The 17,409-nt window shown below is 42.4% G+C and overlaps 1 protein-coding gene across 1 annotated transcript; it reads right to left on the bottom strand.

The window, feature by feature from the left end:
- Positions 1–948: 948 nt before the first annotated feature.
- LOC133508684 (terminal nucleotidyltransferase 5C) lies at positions 949–6,728 on the bottom strand. Its single transcript, XM_061834986.1, has 4 exons — positions 6,694–6,728; positions 4,449–4,762; positions 3,887–4,155; positions 949–1,651 (listed from the first exon to the last, which is right to left on the bottom strand). Exons 2-4 carry the CDS (start codon positions 4,752–4,754, stop codon positions 1,024–1,026), a joined length of 1,203 nt encoding a protein of 400 aa, XP_061690970.1. The 5' UTR covers positions 4,755–4,762; positions 6,694–6,728; the 3' UTR covers positions 949–1,023.
- Between the last annotated feature and the right edge of the window lie 10,681 nt (positions 6,729–17,409).

Genomic DNA, 17,409 nt, shown 5'->3' on the forward strand with positions numbered 1-17,409 from the left:
TTGTGAATGCTGATTCATTCTGAGAAGAGTCAGCAGTTCAAAGGCAGTTGCTTGTACCTCAGCCATGCTTAGAAATGACCACAAGATTGTTATAACCTGACCACCTATGGAGAGTAAATCAAATCATCTAGAAATTCACATGACTAGGACTCAACCAACAAGAGTAATCCATCACATTTTCTCACAGTTTACCTGAAAATGATGGATTGTAATTCACACACAACATACTGTAAACAATATGCTGTACCGTGTATTGCAAAGGCTTTATGAACAATCAGCAGGATTATCTTGGAAAGTCTTGCAAAAATATATTCATTTTTATTAAATTAAACGCCTTTGCACTGTGTCATACATGTATAGTTAATCTAGCTGCTCATGCATTGACTGACTTCCCATACATTTTACAATACGTGTGTTCATACATTATGTGTGCATGCATGTAAATTTAAGAGGACGCTTCACTTACTGATGAATCCACCTCTGTATAATTATTCAAAATTAATTCAGTGAATGAAAAACAATATTACATAAAAACATCTCGGGAACATAGTCACACAGTATTTGGCAGTGAGGGAACAGTCCCATGTAGTCCATGCACAATATTAATCACAGGCAAGGTCCACATTCTAAACATAATAAGAATAGCACAGAAGAAGAAGACACAGGAGTCCCAAAACTTGGAGGTACATCTGTATGTCCGTGAAGGTCAAAAACCCATCTTTGGTCCCAGGGATACCAAAGGGTTGACTCATTGGTGCACAGCATTTTTTAGGAAAAATACCATATATATATATATATATATATATATATATATATATATATATATGCTATATACTTTTTTTTATCATTACTGAATTTTTTGTTTGAACTTCAGAGTACAAATGGAAGTACAACCTCCTGCACTCCCAAAAAGTCGGTTATAGGCCAAACCGTACTTCTATTCTGCAGCTCCTAGCTCATAACAAGCAGGTTTTCCCTTTGCTGTGTGTTTTGTGTAACTTTTCATGCATGTTTGCTTTCCAGTTAAACTAGTCCCGTCTGTGTGTGCAAGTGCAAAGGGTACGGTTGGTAAAGTAGAGTCGATCCCCCTTGGGGTATGTAGTAGCTGCAGTAACTGGGCTCTGTTAGATAGGGGGTGTTGTGCTCTGCAAGGTACGGAGCAGGCTGATAGAAGCATGTGACATGGTCTGTGTTGGGGATAATGTTCTGTTCTCCTAGAACCTTCAATGCCAGCACTGTGATCATGTTGAGAGTCTGACGCCTCTCATGGCCCATCAGACACACGGTGCTGTCGTCAACCACACGACGTAGTGTCATTAGGTACTGGTACTTGCTTCTCTCCTCACCGATGAAGTGATTCTTCAAGTAGGATAGGATCTTCCTCTGCTGCTCTTGCACATCAGGGAAATCAATGAAAAAGCGTGAGCACATGTATCGCTCCAGTGTCTTTATTTGAGTCTCACTGGCTGGTCGATAATCCCTGACCAGTAGGTTACTGTATTTCAACAAGCCACCACCTCGAATCTCCTCAGGGTTCCTCGTAGCTATTAAACGATAGCGCAGGTGGGCCATGGCGGCCTCAAAGTCACCATACATGCTCTCAGCCAGGACCTCGACTGCAGGGACACAGCCTGCTGCTTGCAGACCTGAGCTCTCTTCAGTCATGTCTGCAGTTGTTTTCTGGGCCTGGTCAGTCTCAGACAAAGGCCTAAATGCTTCATCCGTGTTTGGGGAGGCATGTTCGCTTGGTTCTCCACACTTTGACTGGGGAAGTGCATGTGCGGTTGCACTTGGAAGCGTGATTGGAAAAGAGACCGGCTCTGGGTCCTGAGTCAACAAAGAAACACGAGGCTGCTCTGTTTTACCCTCCAGTTCCAGGAGAGGGTCTCCGTGCAAGGTAGGGGGCTCAAAAATCTGTTCATCACTGTCTGACTTGTCTATCAAAGGCCCTGTATCTGAGGATATTGGAAACACGGAATCCTTTGATTCCACTGGAGGAGTGAAGCAGAGAAGAGGAGGGCTGAGGCATGGAGAAGGAGGAGTTGGACAGGCAGGGGGAGGACTAAGGCTAAGCAGAGGAGGGGTGAGGTAAGGAGGTGAACTGATGCAGGATGAGGTAGGGCTCAAACTCAGGGGCGGAGAACCGTAACTGGTCACTGGGCTGGCAGTGTGCAGCATTGCAGATGAGAGGCAGTGAGAGGGAGGAGTCACACATGGAGGAGAGCTGAGACTTGGGGGTGAGGGGGTGAAGTGGGGAGGTGAGAAACTGAGTACAGGAAGGGAAAGACAAGACACAAGGGGGGTAATACTGAGGGGGGAGGAAGGTAAGTGGGGTGAACGGGTCTTTTCATTGCTGCCATTTGGCTTATCTGAGTTGGCCAATGATTCCTTGTTCTCCTTTTCATCATCGGTTGCAACTTCTGAGGTATGTGTGGCCTGCTCAGCATTTGAGCAGGATTCATCAATGTGTGAAACTAATGAATCCGGGCTATAGGGAGATTCTGTTTGCTTCAGTTGTAAAGCAGTATTTTCAGGGGAAGACTGCCTTTGCTCAGGCAACCGTGGTCTATCCTCCTGGCTTTGAATGTCAGTCACAAACAAACACTCAGTGATTAAATGAGACGATTCTGGCTCCTGAGGTAGAAAAGAAATAGAATCAGGGGTGGGATCAGGAGTGGAGGAGAAATTCAGATTGGATGAAAGATCACAGTTTGGGTTTTTTGTAGTTGAGATTGGGTTTGTTGTGGGATCTAAACCAGTCGTCGTCACACTACTGGGCTCTGGTCTTAGCTCTACATTAACATCCGGTTCTTCTGGGGAAGAGTTTGCATCTAAACTGGAACCTGTTTTGGAGTCACTCTTGAAGGCTGGGCCACGATAAGGAATGGTGGTCACCTTTTTACACATCCTTCGTGGAGGTTTTGGAGAGGAGTGCTTGAGCACCACCATGTGAGGGATTCTTTCTGAGCTCTTACAAGGAGGATGACAGGAAGTCTTTTTGTCAGAAACAAGGCCAGGTGGTGCAGGTGTGTCCTGAGTATCCGTGGTATTGTCATGTTTGTCAGGGGATTTTTCAATCTGTACTGTGCTGTGTGTTTCGAGTGTATGGTTGTGTGAAAGCAATGTGACAGAGATGGAGCTGACGTCAGCCTGTGCGAGGTCTGGCTTTTCCTCTGGTGTCAAAACCTCATTTGAAATTTCACTTTTTTTCATGTCCCCTTTAATCTCGACATCTATCGCTACATCTATTTTAACTTTTTTTTCACCCTCTACACTGTTGTCTACTTGAGTTGTGTCGACGTCTGGGTTATACAAACACACAGACCTTGAGGATTTTATTTTCTCGGATGATTCTTTGCTGTTAGAGTTCTCTATCAGTCTTACGGACTCTGTCGATGTTGGTTGTGGGTTTTTTTCCAGTCCAATATTCTCAGTGAGTTCTTCTGGTTTATCACAAAGTGTAGCGTGATTTAAACATACTAGCTCAGTTGAGTCTGAGGTCAATAACTCATCTTTGCATTTATCCTGAGCCTCTTTGGTTTCAGTGGTTTGTTTCTCTCTTGCAATCAGGTTTAAAGATGCATGCCCTGGGACTTTGGGTTCATTAGGGTTTTCTCTGTGCTCTTTTTGCTCGGCGGGTGTTTTGTCTATGTTATCACCTTCCTGCGTGAAGTGTTTTGGCATTTGTACTGTATTTTCTTTTTCATGTATCTCATCTTTCAGCTCAGTGTTGCTGTTGTGAGCCCCTTTCTCTAAAAGCGATGCCTTTTTAAATTTGGTTTTGTCGGCTCCTGCAGCGCTGGCCTTAGGCAGAGAAGACACATCTTTAGTCTCTGCCTCGTGCTCCTTCACTATAATATTATTATGTTTTTGCTGCGACTCCTGCAAGTAGGATTCAAGAAGACGATCCAAAATGATTTGGAAGGAATCAACGCTGAACTCAAACTGCCTCCTCAGCATGCTTACAAATTTGAGCTCCAGGTTTTTGCCACTGTTGTTGGACAATGAGATGAGGCTCCAGCGGTCCTGGTCATTAAAGACTTTGACCATCTTTTGGACGTAGGCCTCTTTCATCGTTGCGCTGCTTATCCTCTCTCTGTTGACCTCTGCTGGCAGGCAGTTCAGCAAGCAGCCAAGTACTGACTCTTTAATCACCTGTGGGAAAAAAGCAAAAATATGACAAAAAGTGTGAATAATGACTGCAATATGGCTTGCAATATTAGACTTTGTGTTCAGGTGTAATTCGGTTACATATATTGAAACCAATTCAGCCTGGCTGTGAAATAAATTCTAATTGAATTCATTGAGATTGCAATTATTTCTGTCGAAATGAAAAGCGCAAGAATCAATACTGCAGTCTGACAAAGAGAGTAATGAGAGTACTAAATGGAAATAACTGCACATATTCTTTCAGTGACTTTTTAAAAAAATATATTTTTAAGTCGTACCTGGAACTCTTCCTGACTGGGCAGCTCGACCCCAAATATGATATCCAGGTCTTTGTAGCTCATTCTGTTATCTTGAACCAGAACATGGCTGGCTGTGGAGCCATTTAGGCGTACGTCTCTCACCATGATCCCCTGCTTCTGGAGACTAGCCCGTACGGCAATGATGATGTCTCGAGGACGAAGTTTCAGGGTCGGAAAGTTCCCACGGCCGTGGATGGGAACAATGTCAGATAGAACCTGATGGAGAACTGCCACTTGCTCAGGCTTCAGGCTGTGGAACCGCTGACTGGATTTGAATTCAGACATGCTGCCGCCTTAAAAGAGTGAACAATAACCAACATGAGAGTTTATGAATATTTAAACCAGCAAATGTTTAACTGCCCCCCCCACACACACAAACAAATAGAGGGAGGGAGATTGTTCCTGTCTGTCAGTCTGATGTCTGCTGCTAGTCACAGCTTGCCTGACAGCTTTTCCACAATGCTAATGTGTTGACTAACAAACACACGTCATCATTCATGAAGCTTTGCTTTGCATAAATATCCATCTGTGTTGCAACCTGATCGCGACAAATTAAGGAGAAGTGTTTCACTGAGATAACTGAATCTGAAATGCAAAATGGAGTGTGCCGCTATCCAATGAAATTGAGACTTTATTAACACTCCCTCTCAGTCTGAAACTTTATATGAATAAAACTATCAGCCCAAGTATTTGATAGCTATACTTGGGATACGTGATAATGAAGGCCAAGACAAAAATGAATAATGTGCAACGATCCTGTCAGCTGATTTATCTTCTGATTGTGTCCCTGAGTCGATGCAAGGGTTAAGCTGAATGAGTCATTGGCAGCAGACTTCATTAATCACGCTAACGTCACAAATTAAGGACACACATCTGTTTTCGTGTCTGGGTGCACACAGCACATGTGCATATTTAACTAGAAATAATTCCCATGTATCTGTGTGACCAAATCCAAGATTTTCCGTTACACCTCTGGTAAAGGTAGCATATTAGTGGACGATTGGAGATCAAATTGTTCATTTTATTTATTTTTACAGGCAGTTGCACAACGTGCAGCCTCACCATGTGGCAGTCTTGGCAAATTCAATAGGCCAAATTACATTTGTCCAACCATTTCAATTTCTGCCATGGGATGGAGTACAGTGTGCTTGTGGGCACAAGTCAAGTGTTTCAGGGAACAAGTGCATGAGTTCGACTGGGAAAATGTGATTCACTGTCTATTATATTCTACGGTTTGCTTAAACCAATACTTGTCAGTCACTGATACAGCTCAATATGGCTGATTGCTATGATTTGTCAATACGCAAAGACAAACATGGGGATATTAATGAACAATAATGGGCTCCGCTCTGGCAGACATTTGTCAGACTTCAGAGTCTGTAACAGCCACAAACGCGCGACAACAGACAGTGTTTATAAATTTTGCAATCTGTCTCCCAGTTTCACTAAACATGAATCACCAGTTTTCTTGGATACGTACTTGATTCCTCTACAACTGTTCAGTGCCAACAACGAAATACAGTGGAAGTGCTTTATGGGGAAATGTGCATGCTTCTTAAAAATAACTTCTGCGTAGAAAATGAGGTAAAGAGGCGATAAAAACAATCCTTAATGTTGACACTGACCGTAAAAACAATACAACCGTTTCTTTGGAAAGCAAAGAGCAATTGCAGGATCACTATGCAGCTGCCCCCTTTGTCTCCCTCTCCCCTTTCACACTCTTCTGCAAACTTGCAGCCCGAGTGACTCATCCAGGCGTATCAGCTCAGCTCGCACATAATGCTCCGGTTTGGTACACACAGAACTAAATGTAAAATAAAACACTGAAAAATAGTGTCTCTCCACTTAGCTTTAACTTAGCTCAAGTCAGTCAGTGCAAAGCACACCATTGGGGAGGAGACAAGCGAAGCAAGACCACACAAACTAAGTTATTTGGGGATGATTTATAATAGGAGTAAACTATTCCATAGATCATGACTGATTCTGTTAACTCCTTACTTTTCACCTCTCGGGCTTTATCATGTCATGCAAAAGCATGGTTACTCTTTTCGCTTTTTTGTCAATACCGCATAAGTAGTTGACTCATAAATAAAATACAGTTTTATAGTCAGTCACCATCTCACAGTAAAAGTGAAGCAGGGTTCTGGTTGGTTCAATCCAAATCCATGTTAACTCCACATCGGTGTTGCGACATGAAGGAGAAGTGAATGAACATACCTCTTACCTGTTGCTGTAGCAGAGCAACTGGCTCCCGTTCTCGCTGGTTGGATCAAACCGCGTGGAACCGCCGTCAGTCACGTTTAGATGCTCTGATCAGTGTTATTTGGGATATGGGAAGTCTCGATCCACGCTGGCGAGGCTCGCTGCTGCTTCCGCTTCTGTTGCCTCTGCATGCGGCTCCGTCCCTGACCAGACATGCGAGGAGGGGCAGATGGGGAGGAGGGGGGGGGGGTTCCACTTCACTCGGGCGCTGTCCACGCGGCGCTTGGTGCTGAAATGAGGACTCCACTCACTCACTCTTGTTTTCTTCTCCGGGTGCCCGGAGCGTAACGCAGTTTCCATGGCGACCTGCCGTCATTCACTCACGGATTGTGCGTGTTAATGTGTGCTTGCGTCCGTACGTGCATATGCGCGCGCGCCAGTTGCAGGTCACAGTGGCATGGCGGCGAGAGCAAACATGTCTGAATTGAACTGTATTAAAAACAAAAATTATGTTGATCCGAAAATGCAAAGTGTTGATTATAAACAAAGGATTATTTCTGGTACTATAAGATTGACAAACTATAATATGCCATACATTCGTGTGCCGTGCAGGTGGCTGAAAATATTTCGGTACAATATTGAAAGGGCATTTGGAAGTAGTGATTTAGAAAACATTTTAAATCACCCCCCCCCCCCCACACACACACACGTCCCCGCCCACAGACTGATATCCGGTGTCCATACTGAGTATGAGTCATCCGTGCTGCTCCCTTCCTTGACCCATCCGTTAATCCCACTCAACTCGGCCAGTACACGGAGGCACGCGGACCTTCCTCAGTCACAAATTGTTTTTCTTTCATAAACTCCCGTTAACCCCATCCACGCACACCTTGAAAATCGGCCAAATGTGTTTGTGTGTAATATGCACTGTGAAACAATTAGTGTGTCAGCAGCCCGTGGGGAAGATAGATTTCATCCTTGGTGCGTCACAAACAAGTGACAAAACACACGAGAGAAAGCAGACCTTTGTGGAAAATGTCAAATTACTCCTTCACAAGAGAAGAGAGTATAAATTACGTCACCAGACGTGCCCCACAACCTAGCGATACCGCGTCCAAACTATTTTTAGCTTGGACTGAACTTGTTTGTTTCAGACACGCGCGCCCCGTCTACTTCGAGAACAGTCGTGACGTCGAGGGCGCGGTCACGCGATTCAAACTCGTGACCGATGCGATGACGATGACGGGCTTGTTTTTTTTTAAAAAAAAAAAAAGACAACCAACATTTTCAGGATAATTCCTCCCTCCTCACAGCCTTATTAGTATCTCTTAAAATGATATCCCAAAATGTTGAATTCTCAAAGGAATCTGGAACATTCCCGGCAGTAAAATGCGACGTCATTATTTATTCTTTGCGACACGTCATAGGACCGTACACTGGCTCTATAAATACAACGCTATTTATTACCCCGAAGTTGACTTTAAGATTAAAAGGAACTACACATGCAGTACGGAGAGCACAATTTGCTCTCACAGAAGCGAATTACCCAGACGAGTGAGTGTATTCTGTAAATCCGTTTGCCTGTGATTACATTGGTAAACTAGTGTAATTTATTTGTATTTTTCCCCTTTGCCACGTTACGACAGTTTAGCGCAATGCAACAACCGTAACTTTTAGCAGAGGTGGCAAATGTAGCCTACTCAAATCTGCAGTTGGGTACACAGATACGTAAGTAAAAAAAAAAATACACCGGGGAAGTTCTAATTTAACTCATACATTGTTGCAAAAAAGTGTTGGCCCCTTCGCAATTTTTTTTCAGTTTCATCCACATATTCGTTTGAGATCATCAAATAAAGAATAAGATAGCCAAATAGTATATAAAATGCAGTTTTTTAATATTTTTAAAAACTTATCAAAGGTGATAAAAAAACTTTATATTTTTTTTTCTCTCACAACAAGTCAAAATGAATCTGTGACAGTTTGTTTAACACCAATAAACAGCTTATGACTTGCAAAACAGGAGAATTGGAAATCGCTGCCATTCTGATGCAGTTTCATCAATTAATATTCAAGTACTTGCCCATTCTGTGGTTTTTACACACTCAACCCACGACATTTCCAGGCTTTAATCATATGAGTCTCCGGTATGTTTGCTCAAAAGCTAAAGATCCCAAAAGATGAGTGGGAGTGAGAATGTTCTTTTACAACAAAACTAGTTCAAAACTTTTAATGTAACTAGATGAAAGAGCAGCGGCATGGTGGATCAGCTGGTAAAGTGTTGGCCTCATAGTTCTGAGGTCCTGTGTTCAATCCTGGACCCGCCTGTGTGGAGTTTGCATGTTCTCCCCTTGCCTGCGTGGGTTTTCTCCGGGTACTCCGGTTTCCTCCCACATCCCAAAAACATGCCACATGAATTGGACACGCTAAATTTCCCCTAGGTGTGATTGGGAGTGCAGCTGTTTGTCTCAATGTGCCCTGCGATTGGCTGGCAACCAATTCACCGTGTACCCTGCCTCCTGCCCATTGACAGCTGGGATTGACTCCAGCACACACCGCGACCCTTGTGAGGATAAGCACCCAAGAAAACGGATGGATTGATAGATGAAAGAGCGAAGCTTGCATTGATTGTTGCCAGCCTTGCTCATCACACTGAGGTTCCATTCCAAGGAATGGGATGATTAGAACCCGAGAATATTTCCCTCTCCTAATATTCACCTACTTCACCTTTCAGATCACGTTTCCTATTCATGGGCCAACAATCCGATGCTTGGTGAATCGTGCTGCACAATCTTTGTAAAAAATCAAAGAATCCAAATGTAGTGATCGCTTGGCAGCCACAAGTCGCAAGTGATATCGCCAAGGACCAATCAAATCAAAGATGGTTTTCAAATTGAAATGAAGAAAAACAGTCAGTCAATCAGTTATCTTATTTCCATGTCAAACATTATTGGGGAATCCGGCCGTCTCAGTTGGCAGGTGTAAAAGACGAAGTAAAATAGTTTAAAAGGATATTTTGGGCATTTTCAACCCAGATTATCTTCCATGTCCTGTGTGTAAAAGTAATTACTTGCTTGTTAAATCATGAATGAACTGTTACTAATCCCATTTTTTCCTTCTTGTCTAACACACCCAAGCCTATACACCTCCTGCCGTGTTCAGTCCAGAAATCGCTAAAACAGAGCATGTCCGATGAAGTGAAATCATGTGAGAGATTTGAAAATGCTGCAACAAATTGGCACAATCCAAACAATTTCAAGTACAGATAAATCCCTCCATACATTTTCTTAGCCGCTTGTCCTCACAAGGGTCGTGAGGCAGCTAAGAAATAGTAGTAAAAAATAATAGAAAAAGTAATTGACATCTATCAGTCTGGAATGGGTTACAAAGCCGTTTGCAAAGCTTTAGAAGTCCATCTTGCCATAGAGCCATTATCCACAAAGAGAAAACATTGAACAGTGGGGAACTTGTTTTTTTCATGGCAGTGTAAGGCAAGCGTTTGCTTTGCTGCAAATGGAAAATAATCTTTGTAATCCTCAACCGATGATTCGTTCCACAGTTGTCGGAGTGCCAGATGAAATCAGATTTGGGTTGTAATCTTAGCTAATGAAACAACAGTAACACCCAGGTAGCTGCACACCGAGTGCCCAAAGAGTCCTCAAGCACCTATCTGACAAAAAAAGGGCAATTTTTTGCTGTATACATTCTTATATATTAAAAAAATATATATATTAACTCTGTCATCAACACCCAAAATATTTTCATATTTGAGAGACGTTTATTTGAGAATTGATTATATTTTTCCGCTTTAATTAATTTGGGTTTAATCAGAGAGGCTTGTGGAGTGACCCCCATATTACATGAGTTTGAACGTGATTGTTTAACTCTGAACACAGATGCATCCCCATTTATTAGTAGCTGTGTGGAAGCATGCAATCATGGTACTGTATCGCTTTTTTATTTTTCCTCTTGTGTGTTTTTCTTTTTTTTTATTGAATTGCATAGGTAACTGCAAAGGTTCCGTTAACAGAAATAAACACGTAGGTTTAACATATGCTACTCTTTTTTCTTGATAGTACCATTAATAATTTTGGTGATAAGTTTCCTTTTTTTGGCTGAAGCACCTGCCCCCAAAAATATCTATGCATGTGCCTAATAATTCATGATTATTATTTTTTTTTTTTTTTGCCGAGGTAGCTAAAGTAATGTGCTCAAACTCTGAAGTTTGCTGTGTAAATAGAGTAGGGAAGAAGTACTGATTCAACTCATATGAATAAAGTAAATAAAAAAGTCGGGACTCTTAAATGTACAATATGTACAAAAGTCGAAAAAATATTTCATCCATTTTCCCTCCCACTTATTCTCTCTATAGGACAGCTTGGTACTCTCATTTAACACCCATTCGGATAAGTTGGCTCAAAGGAAGAAAAAAATAACTTCTACACCTTAACACTTTTATGAACTACAAAAAGGCTTTTATCAAAACAAATGTTTGATTAGTGTTGCCAAAATTGGGAACCAACACACAATTAATTCTAAACTAGTGTAATTGTCATACGACAGCCGAAAAAAGATTTTCAGATTAGCTGGAGAATTTTTGGCTGGCAGCTCATGGATTTTAAGGTGTAAACAAAAGACACAACAACACATTTGCATCTAATCATATTTGGAGCTGATAACATCAACCAATTCCCTGAAAAGAGGCCATGTATAGGGAATATTTTGCTTCTCCAAATCTGTTGCACCATTGCCTTTAATGCCCTAATTGTCGGTGCTGCTGATGTTCCCTTTTTTTTTTTACACGGCATGCAATCAATCAACAAATACAAATCTAACTTTAACTCTCTATTTACCTATATTGTGTTCTCAAAAAAGTAAAGTAAAAGTAACAAGCCTATTTTAACAAACTAGTACAAAGTCCAACAAATGTCTGTTTTCAAATGGGGAGTAAAAGTAAAGCATCCTTAGAAAAGTAAATACTAAAATAAACAAGAGAGACCAGGAAAAATGACTGAAGTAGTTATTGTCTCTTTATTAGTGCACTTTTTCAGTCTACTTCCTCAAAGAGATTCATAAACCCTCACTCAAAAAGGAGTAAATACATTGAGGTACAATAAGAATGACCTAATTGGCCTCTAACTTGTATCATGGTTTTCAAGTTTTCAGAGACATGAAGTCTCCTCATACACGTACTGATGAGGTCCAAAATCTTAGTCAGGGTCCAGGGCATATGCTCACGAGGCCTCAGGATCGAACCCACAACCTCAAAAACGACCATTCTTCCACCATCCCATAATGTCTCTCACTTGTTGCTGTTTCAGGTAAGTAATGTTAAATTCACGTCAAGTTAAGATGTAAAATTAACTGTGCTTATTGGAGAATAGAGACATGCATTATGTATGTTTCAGATAGAGGGTAACTTTACTTTCTAGATGCCTCAGTTAAAAAAAAAAAAAAACAGTGACGCTTGGGAAAAATAATGCAAATGGAGCACGACAAGGTAAAAAGTGACACCCAGTGGACGAATGGCAACATAGCATTGGCTTTCCCAACGTCATCAGGATGATGGCACACAACAAATCATCCATCAATTGATCCATCCATCCATTAAATCCCTATCTTTTCTTCTGCAGATTGTCATTCCTTGTAGATTGGGCACGAGGCAGAGAAGACCCTGGAAATCTCGTCATCACCGATCAGGTGTAATTGCTTTGTTTTGTCTGAGGAGGAAAGAAACAATACAACAAGTTGTTGGGGAGTAGGCTGCACGGTGGCCTCACAGTTCTGAGGTACCGGGTTCAATCCCGGGCCCGCCTGTGTGGAGTTTTCATGTTCTCCCCTTGCCTGCGTGGGTTTCCTCCGGGCAAAACATGCAACATTAATTGGACACTCTAAATTGCCCCTAGGTGTGATTGTGGGTGCGACTGTTTGTCTCTATGTGCCCTGCGATTGGCTGGCCACCAGTTCAGGGTGTTCCCTGCCTCCTGCCCATTGACATCTTGGGGAGGCTCCAGCACTCCCCGTGAGACTTTTGAGGATAAGTGGCTAAGAAAATGGATGGATGGATGGATGGGTGTATGTTGGAGAGTAGTTAGTTTCTGGTGTCCTTGAGCAAAGCACTGAAATGCTTTGGATTTGTTTCCACTCAGTCACAGATGGCCAATTCCATGCGTGTTCACACCAATGAAAATCTTATAAAATAAAGATTATTTTAAATAAGGCTTACGTGCATGTTTTTAATGTCCTTGTGAATCAGACAGAAATTAATGAAGATTTAAAAGGAAAAGGGAAAGTAAGCAGTTAGGTTTACACTCAAAAACCCTGAAAAATTGGTGCAAAGTACAAACATTATTATTGCGTACTAATTTTACTGATTTAAAAAGGGGCAGTGCATATTAATGAACATTTGCATGTGAAATGCCAGATTATGTCATAGGCTAATCTCCATCTGATGATTTCAAGTTTAAACAGTAAAAATAAGACGTACACAATCCAGTGCAGTGCACAGATGTGGTAGGCCACCATCAGAGCGGCTGTACAAAAGAGAGAATTGCACACTGTAAAGTGCTGGCGGCTGAATGTAAAGTGCTATTACAAGATAAAATAAGATGTTTATTCCTCATGGAAAATTTGTCTTGGGCACAGAGTGCAACCTGGTTGTTTTGCATTGTGGGGTCATGTCTAGCAGGCGATCCACAGCAGTCAACCTAAAAAGGCCAGTGCACTACAAGAATCAGATATTGTCTTAGGAAGAGATACCAAATGAATTTCATACCAAAAGAGATTTTAAAATGATTACTCTTTTTGCATGCAAAAAAAGCAAAAGTAAAATTAAAAGTGTGATACTGAGTATCTGAAAGCGCTAATGAATATTGCTTGTTGTTGTACTTCATATCAGAAAAAAAGTAGTACTAGTTATAACTACTAAATAAACAGCAACCATGTATTTGTTTGTTCCAGTAGCTGATACTATTGGTCGCCTTCCTCGTTGGCCACTGGAAATTTAAACATCTCTAAACTTCCTCCACTGGCTTGTGGTTGTCTCTACTGCAAGCCTAACTGACATGCTGATCAATTCTTATACTTGGATGAAGTTTTGATTATTGTTTCATTTTCCTGCAAGAGAAAAGTACTTTAAATATTCTCCAAAGGTTTAGATAAGTAAGGTTTTTGTTTGGACTCGTCATTGCACAACTGTATTTTTAAAAGAATACAGCCTGACATGAATCTTCCTTTTGCTGTTCGACCCCTCCTCCTCCTCCATTTGCCAACAGGGAACAGATGAGAGGTCAAAGGTGTCACCTGCAGAGGAAGCAGCCTTCTACCGCTCGCATGCCATTGCCTTATTACACACATACGTAGTTCACTACATCTCGGGGGGTGAGACTCAGATGGGAGCCATTACAGGTGCTATCAAAGCAGGCGCAAATATGTATACATGAACACACCCGCGGCCCCGTGGCTGATGGGAGTTCTCTGGAGTGACACTCGGCCACCTTTGACCCTTTTTGTGTCCTTCCAAATTATCATCAGCTCACACTTAAACTGCATCCACAATCATCATCAGCAGCCCCAAACTGGAAGAAATCTCCATTTCGCTGTTTAGCCACTTTGATGCGCGAGTTGGCCGCGGTGGATTTGATTCTTTTCCTTCTCGGGCGTTTCGCCCATTTTCCACTGACCCGTACAATCCAGCACATGTCAATCATTTTTACCCAGAGTTGGATTACCTCAGGTTAAAATTCCCTGTCCATCCCTACGTAAAGAAAACAGAAATAGTGTAATGTGTTTTATTTTAAAATTACTTTCAGCAATCAGAGGCCCCCCATTTCCTTAAACTCAATCGATCCATACCTGGCATTTAGTTGTGTTTGCATAGTTAGGTCAGGCAGTGTCGTGCTTGAGGCAGCTGCTCTTCAAACATTGCCTCTGGCCTCTGTGACTGACTGTCAAGTGTTGATACAAAAGTGGTTCCACTCTCACGCATTATCAACACCTCCTCCCGTTTCCCTTTTGGGCAGAACTTGCATTCAGGCCCTGATCTGGTGTATTGGCCCATCTACAGAATGTGGCTGACATTCAGTAAGTGGATGGGGCTGACATTCAGTCCAACAACGGGGATTTGTTCAAGACCTCTTAAATTTATACACGGGCTGTTCAAACAGATACTTGTGCAGAAATGCTCACATCAAAGTGGTCCTCTCCAATGAAGATGAATTATTTGTAAATACAAATGATGCACGTGCAATTAAAGTAACCATAACATTTATTGCTGCTTGACAGTAGCAACACCCTGAGCATCTGACACTTCCCGAATGAGCAACTGGCACAGTCACCTGACTTGGCATCATGTGATTTCCCCCAACCCCCTTTTTCACAAGTTTAAGGGGTTCATTAGCGTTTTCACAATGTGGACAACATCAACATGGCCGTGCTGACAGAGCTCCAGGAGATCTCAAAAGAATCATCCATTCATCCATTTTCTTTGCCGCTTATCCTCATGAGGGTCGCGGGGAGTGCTGGAGCCTATCCCAGCTGTCAAGGGGCAGGCGGCAGGGTACACCCTGAACTGGTTACCAGCCAATCGCAGGGCACATAGAGACAAACAGCCTCTCACTCTTCACACCGAGGGGCAATTTAGAGTGTCCAATTAATGTTGCATGTTTTAGGGATGTGGGAGGAAAACGGAGTGCCTGAAGAAAACTCACACAGGCACTGGGAGAAGATGCACACTCCAGACAGGCGGGGCCGGGATCCAACCCGAACAGACCTGTGAGGCCAATGCTTTACCAGCTGAAGCATTGTCCCGCCTTCGAAATAATCATCCCAAGAAAAATACATTTCGTACATATCTTTTGTGATACCTGTCCTGGTTTTCTGACACACTTTATGTATGCCCAAAAGAGAGGGAAATTCAAACTTGTAAAAATATATATTTTTTTACATTTTATGATTTATGTCACATTTATGCAGTTTGAGGTACACTTTTCATGCATCACGTTAGGAAATGTTTTGATATGATCCTCTCCTTGTCACCTTTGTCTCCAGGCTCCAATTTGAAATATCCAATTATGCATAAAAGGTTAGGTCAAGCACAGAAAGCTGGGCTGATTGGTTGGGCTCAGGTATAGATGGGCGTGTGTGACAAATGGCCTGTTTTCGCTGGCCCTTATTAAATGTGTGTCTAATCTGTCCACTCACCTCTTGACCACTGCTTCTTGTCAAAGATTTCAAGCCCAATTTTAATTAGTTTTACACGCTCACACACACGCCAATACAGCTGGGCACCATCCGTCGTTTTTCTTCTGCTCCCAACACTGTCATATACACTTGCAAGAACACACACCTGATCCTGCCACCCCGTGTCCTTTCTCCATCCTATTGACCCCTGCATGACCGTCACCTCACCCCTTTCACCTGCTCAGATATTTCTTGCTAAGAAAACAGCCCACATGAACTTTTTATATTTCTTGGAGACAGTCTGGTAACGTCAGAATGAGCATGATGGTATTTGCTGCACGTTTCCTTAATCTGTCTTGCATTGTCAGGACTTGGCCGCGAGCTTAGTCAATGACTCAAATTCAGTACAGACATGCATTAAATTCATTTTTTGGTGTGTTTGTGCAAACCTCAATGTGCTAAAACAATCCTGTTAAAAAAAAGGGAAAATTAAAAAATAAACGCAACTGATTAGCATGTTACCTTCAGCTGTGCAGTTGGTTGAAGTTGAAAACCCTGACAACAGCTGAAAAAAAAGTTTTTTGATTGACACAATCAAAGAGGTTTTAATTTAACAATGCACTTAGCAAAAAAACAATAATCTTAAACAATGCCCTTTTGTGGTCTTTCTAAATTGACTGAAACAAGTGAAGCTGAATTGACATGTTGACATGAGTGGCATTTTAACACCCACGGAATGGGGCACGGTGGTGTGCGTGCGCATGTGTGTGTGAGATGCATATGGTAAAGCACTCAGTTGGTCTGCTTTTAGTCACACCCCTGCGTCTCAAATTGAATTAGCGTTGACAGCGCACAGTGTCGGCCGTGTGTGAGTGTGTGTGTTTGGGTGTCTGTGCGTGTGTGTGAAGTGAGGGGCGCTAGCTGTTGGCAGGCTGTCTGTCATTTTGTGAAACAGAAGAGAGAGCGAGAGATCGTCCCCCTGAAATCAATTAGTGTATATCCATAGTGGTGGAGGTGTGATGGGCACATCCTGCCGAGGGCAGAGCAGACAGACAACACCATCTGGGGTAGCAGACGGGTCGACCCCGGGCTGACATGAAAGAGTTGGGGCAGAAGAAAAGGAGAGAAGTCCCCGCCAGCTTTAAATAAGGCTTTTCCTGCCAACACATATACTTCACCCCATCCTCGAGGCTGCCATGTGATATGTCACCGAGAGAGAACTGTTATCATTCAATCCTCCTCTGCTCTTTTTGGTATTTGTTCTTGGAGCGATCATACACAAGAACCAAAAACAGGGAGATACGATTCATCCATGATAGGCTAAAAGAATGTATCACCACTGCACTTCCAAAAGATTTCATTCATGGGGTTTGGATCAGATAAAACATGGGCTGGAAAGTGTGCTACTTATTCATAAACAAGATTCCCGATCATCACTCACTTTTTCTGTGGAAGAAGAGTTTGTGTGTGGGGCCCGGTTTGGGGTCGGGGGGGGGGGGGGAGGGTGTGATATGTGTTATCAATTTAAATGTTTTGTGCTTAATTGGTTTTACAATACATA

Source organism: Syngnathoides biaculeatus, chromosome 11, assembly GCF_019802595.1.
Source record: "Syngnathoides biaculeatus isolate LvHL_M chromosome 11, ASM1980259v1, whole genome shotgun sequence".
In the NCBI taxonomy this organism is placed as follows: domain Eukaryota; kingdom Metazoa; phylum Chordata; class Actinopteri; order Syngnathiformes; family Syngnathidae; genus Syngnathoides; species Syngnathoides biaculeatus.